The sequence below is a fragment of the Trichosurus vulpecula genome, chromosome 4 (assembly GCF_011100635.1).
Source record: "Trichosurus vulpecula isolate mTriVul1 chromosome 4, mTriVul1.pri, whole genome shotgun sequence".
Lineage (NCBI taxonomy): Eukaryota > Metazoa > Chordata > Mammalia > Diprotodontia > Phalangeridae > Trichosurus > Trichosurus vulpecula.
In genome coordinates, this window is record NC_050576.1 from 164908706 (window position 1) to 164914062 (window position 5357).

The following is a 5357-nucleotide window of genomic DNA, read 5'->3' on the forward strand; positions in this document are numbered from 1 at the left end:
GGCAAGTCATTTAACCCCTTGCCAAAAAAAACAGTACTAAAACTTTTGGGACATACTACATCAGCTCATTTGTGCACATGTCTTACAATAGCCCTATAAAGTAGGTACTATAGGTCTTTTAGGTTCTGGTTCAGATGTGAGATTTCCTCCATGCAAGGAACTCCCAGTGTGCAATCTCTGTCTACGGGTGCACAGAGATAATTTTTCTGCAACTTAAAGTTTTACAAAGCATATAGAGCACTGAGAAGTTAAGCAATTTTTCCCCCATCATGCATCTAATGTATGTTATGGGCAGAACTTGAATTCAGCTCTTCCTGACTCTACTACCTGGACTATTATCTAGTAAGTGCCAAGTTTGTGTTAAGCTCTGTCAAGCCAGACTAACTAAGCTGGATGCCTACAACTTACCTTCTAAATATACCTAAATATACCTAAATATAACTGGTAGACCAAGAGGTCCTCCACCCTAAAGTAATTTTATATACTACAGGACTGACTGTGGATATGGCATATTGTCACCTGCTGACAGAGAAGCAGCCTGGGAGAACAGCAAGGAGCAAGGCCAGGGTCCCAAAGTCACAATCTCCTTCCTGATTCTCTTGGGCATGGCATCTGATGAGAACAGAAATAAACAATGGGTGCTTTTGTCCATAGAGCTTTTGACTGGTCATCTTCATCTGCATTACTTTGAAGGTTTCTTGGTGAATGATGTTGAGTCGCCTTTGCATTTTTATGCCATTTTCCATCCTACTGTTTGGTGGAGTGGATATAGAGTTGGTTTGGAGTCAAGAAGACTTGGGTTCAAGGCCCACCACTACATTGGCTGTTGAGACCCTGGACAAATCACTGATCTTCTCAGTGCCTAGGCAACTCTCTAAAATCATTCATTGCTGGGGGGGGGTGAGGGGGGAGGGGCGGGGCAGGGTGGTGCAGCGAAGTGTTAATCTGCATTGGTAGGAGAAGTTTCTTTATCTGGTGTTCCTTATACCACACTGTACTTTAAAGAAAAAGTCTAGGACAAGCCCTGCCTATAGGGAATGCTGGTCTGACCCTGCCCAGTCCTTATTTGTTCTAGCCCCATTCATCAACCCAACCAGCTACGATATGTGACCTTCCCTATCTCCCAACCCACACACTTATAGAGGTTCCTGATCCTATCTCCCCATTAGGGTCCTCCTGATCCCTCAACACGCACACACACATCCCCCACCTAAAGAGGTTCCAACTTATATGAACTGATGCTGAGTGAAAGGAGCAGAACCAGGAGAACATCGTACACAGTTACACTTACACCACATTGTGTGATGATGAGCTTTGATAGACTTGGCTCTTCTCAGCATGCAAGGTACTAAGACAACTCCAAAAGACTCATGATGGAAAATGCTATCCAAATCCAGAAAAAGAACTATGGAGTCTGAATGCAGATTGAAGCATAGTATTTGCTCTCTCCTTTTTTGTTTTGTTTCTTCTTTCTCATGGTTCATTCCTTTGGTTGTAATTCTTCTTTGCAACATGACTAATGTGAAAATACGTTTAACGTGAATGTATATGTAGAGCCTATATCGGACTGCATGTTGTCCTGAAGAGGGGGAAGGGGGGAAGGGAGGGAGGGGGAGAAAATTTGGACCTCAAAAGTTTGTGGAACTGAATGTTGTAAACTAAAAATGAATAAATGAATTTTTAAAAAATAATAAAGAGACTCCAAACTCCTGAATCCCAGCTGTCCCTGTGGAAGCTCTCCCTATGGAGGCCCTCCCCAATACATATATCCTCCCCACTCCCAACACATATCCTTCCCCACCCCTTCTCCATAGATACTCCCTCGGGCATTCCCTCCACCTCCAACATATTCACTCTTTCCCTCCCCCAGGGTTCACACAAGAACAGTGCACAGAATATAGGGTGAGGAACAGGCCAGGCGACAGGTGGTAACATGTAGCATCAGCTTTATTGGGAGGAGAAGGTCAGGGAAGGGAGAATACTGTGGGTTGGATTAGGGAGAGGGGGCCCTCAGGAGCACTTGTACATTAGACCTTCCATCTCCCCATCAGGGCAACGGAATTTGAGACTGACGAAACCGTCATGCTTCGCCAGATGGGCTGTTCTGGCTGCTGAATCAAGCCTGGGTTGTGACTGTGACCAGGACAGGGAAAGGAGAAGATGGTGAAAGTCAAGTTGAGTCAGCTCTCCTCTCCCAGGTCAGGGCTCATGGTCTCAGAGAACATGGAGTAAGCAGATTTACTGCCCCACCTAGGGCTTAGGCAGGGTAGGGGCTAAAGCAGGGGAACCTGTTGGAGCTACTGGCCTCCTAGTGCAGGAAATGGGAGGGTCTAAGGGAAATAGGAAGATGAGGAATCTCTCTGCATAAATGGTTCCCACAGAGAGAGGGCATGGCTAGGCATGAGTCGCAGTGGTCTTTACTTCTGCTTGGGTTGCTGGGCAGGTGGGCACTTCTGCTGGGCAGGTGGGCACTTCTGCTCAGAGGGTGGGCACTTCTGCTGGGCAGGTGGGCACTTCTGCTGGGCTGGTGGGCACTTCTGCTCAGAGGGTGGGCACTTCTGTTCTGGTACAACCGTGCCCTTGGGTGGGCATGGGTTCTGGGTTTGAGGAACACACTTGACTGGCGGTGGCTGGCAGGGTTGTTTCACCTGCTGCTGCTGAGGCTGCTGGGAGGGGCATTGCTGCTGCTGCTGCTGCTGCTGGGATGACATTGTTCTCCAATGGGTTGAGCTTGAAAGAAATAAACACCAAGGTGACATTAGCCACTACCCCAGAACCCACTGGAAAGACGGAATCACAGCATCTTGGACCTAAAAGGGTCAGCCCACACACCTACCCCTCATTTTAGAGATGAGGACCCTGAAGCACAAAGCAAGAAAATGGCTTGCTGAAGGTCACACAGTCGACGGCAGAATCAGAGCTTGAACCCAGGTCTCTGGATTCCAATTCCTGTAACCATTTTTTCAGCTACAACCTGTAGCTTCCTACATGTGTCCTTATGCAGTGTCTAGTATAGAACTGAGCACAGAGCAGAATTTTAGGCTTACTGATTTAGACAGGTAGGTGGTGCAGAGTGCTAGACATGCAAGAGAATGGATAGGAAGACCTGAGTTCAAATCCAGCCTCTAACACTTACTAGCAATTTGATCCTGGGTAAATCACTTAACATCTCTCAATCTCAGTTTCCTCATGTATAAAATGGGGACAATACAGCACCTACCTCCCACGGTTGTTGCAAAAATCAAATGCGATAGTATGTGTGAAGCATTTTGCAAACCATAAAGCACTATTTAAATGCTAGCTATTATTATTATTATTAAATGGCAGTTAGGTGGCAGGCCTGGAGTCAGGAAGACCTGAGTTCAAATCTGGCATCAGCTACTAGCTGAGTGACCCTGGGCAAGTTGCTTAACCCTGTCTGCCTCAGTTTCCTCATCTGTCAAATGAGCCAGACAAGGAAACGACAAACCATTCCAGTATCTTTGCCAAGAAAACCCCAAATGGAATCATAAAGTGTCAGACATGACTGAAACAACCAAACCAGAACAAATTATTACTGAATCTGGAAAATACCTTAGCAATTATCTCATCCAACCCCCTCATGTTGTAGAGGAGGCTTACAGAGGTGAGCTGATATTCCCAAGACTACATAAGTAAGAGGCAGAAGAGACAGGATCCGAGAACAGATCTTCTAGCTCCAAAGTGGCCACGATTTCCACTCTGCCACGTTCAATAAATACTTGTTGGGTGGTGAATGGGATAATGGCTGCTCTAGCCATGGTGCCTAATCCAGGACCCTCTTCTCCTCTTCTCCCCAGTGTGGCTGTCTTAAAATTCCCAGCACTGGGAGTCAGCAAGCAGAGGTATCCCCAGGGATGTTGTTAGAGGGTTCCCGGTCACACAGAGGTGAGTCTAGATGGCCTCTAAGGTCCAATAGAATTCTGAGATTCCTGCCTTTCCTCATCTTACCAGCTAGGTGATTGGTCCCCTTAGGTAGCTGGGGTGGCACAGTGGATACAGCATTAAACTTGGAGTCAGAAAGACCTGAATTCAAATCCTGCCTCAGACACTAGCTGTGTGGCTCTGGGCAAGTCACTCTCTCAGGCTCATTTTCCTGATCTGTAAAATGGGCATCATTATAGCACCTAAATCACAAGGTTGTTGTAAAAATCATTTGTTGTAAAAGTGATAATGTTGCTGTAAAAGCAATAATATATTTATATTGTTTTGTAAATCTTAAAGCCCTATATAAATGCTAACTATTATTATCAGAGTCCTGAAACTTTGCTGTCCTGGGGTATTGGGGGGGTTTTTGGTAGGGGGGAGGAATAGAGAGAAACATTGCACAGAATGCCAGCCCTGGAGTCAGGAAGGTTCATCTTCCTGACTTCAAATCTGACCTCAGAAACTTACTAGCTTAACCCTGTTTGCCTCAGTTTCCTCATCTGTAAAATGAACTAGAGAGGGAAATGACAAACCACTCCAGTATCTTTACCAGGAAAACCACAAAAGGGGTCATGAAGAGTTGGACACAATTGAACAGCAAGAAAGAAATAGCAAAAATGTCACTAGATAAAGAGTTAGGAGCCCTGGGGTCTAGTCCTGGCCCTGCTCGTGACTCACTCTGTGACCTTAGGCAGACAGCCTATGATAGAACCTCAGAGCCTGGAAGAAATTTCAGAGACCAACTAGTCCGACCTAAGCAAGAATTCCCCTGTGTAGGGTTTGTGCTCTGTTCTGTTTTGTTTTTAGGCAATAGGAACTACGTCACTGCCCAGGGTCTCACAGCTGGTAAGCGTCAAGTATCTGAGGCCGGATTTAAACTCGGGTCCTCCTGAATCAAGCGCTGGTGCTCTATCCACTGCACCACTTAGCTTCACCCCACCACAGAAGTTGCCCATCAAATGGACAATCAGCCTCTTCTTGAAGGGAGAGCCTAATTTTTCTCCATCTGTCCCATGGGGATAACAATACCTTCTATGCTTACTGCTTAGAGGACCTGTGAGTAGCAAATGAGACCATGGATTTGAAGGTGCTCTGAGAAGCCAGAGCACATTTGAAGGCATCACATGGATGTAGTGGGAAAAGCACTGCCCTGGGAGTCAGGATATCTGAGTTTTAAGTCCTCCTTCTGCCCCATCTTTAGACTCATAGACAACTGTTCGAGCTAGAAGATATCGTAGAGATCATTTGATCTAACCCCTCACTTTACAGATGAGAAGACTGGTGTTCCCAGAAAGAAAATGCCTTGTCCAGGAAGACACAGCAAGGATGTGCACCGGGCTACATGATCCATAAAGTTGCTTTCAGCTCCATCGTCCTCTGCCTCAATGGTTCTATCTGGGTGAGGTGCAGGG

The 5357-nt window shown here is 46.2% G+C and overlaps 1 protein-coding gene across 1 annotated transcript; it reads right to left on the reverse strand.

The window, feature by feature from the left end:
• Positions 1 to 1936: 1936 nt before the first annotated feature.
• On the reverse strand, positions 1937 to 2730 carry LOC118845755 (small proline-rich protein 4-like). Its single transcript, XM_036753778.1, has one exon. It carries the CDS (start codon positions 2709 to 2711, stop codon positions 2418 to 2420), a length of 294 nt encoding a protein of 97 aa, XP_036609673.1. The 5' UTR covers positions 2712 to 2730; the 3' UTR covers positions 1937 to 2417.
• Between the last annotated feature and the right edge of the window lie 2627 nt (positions 2731 to 5357).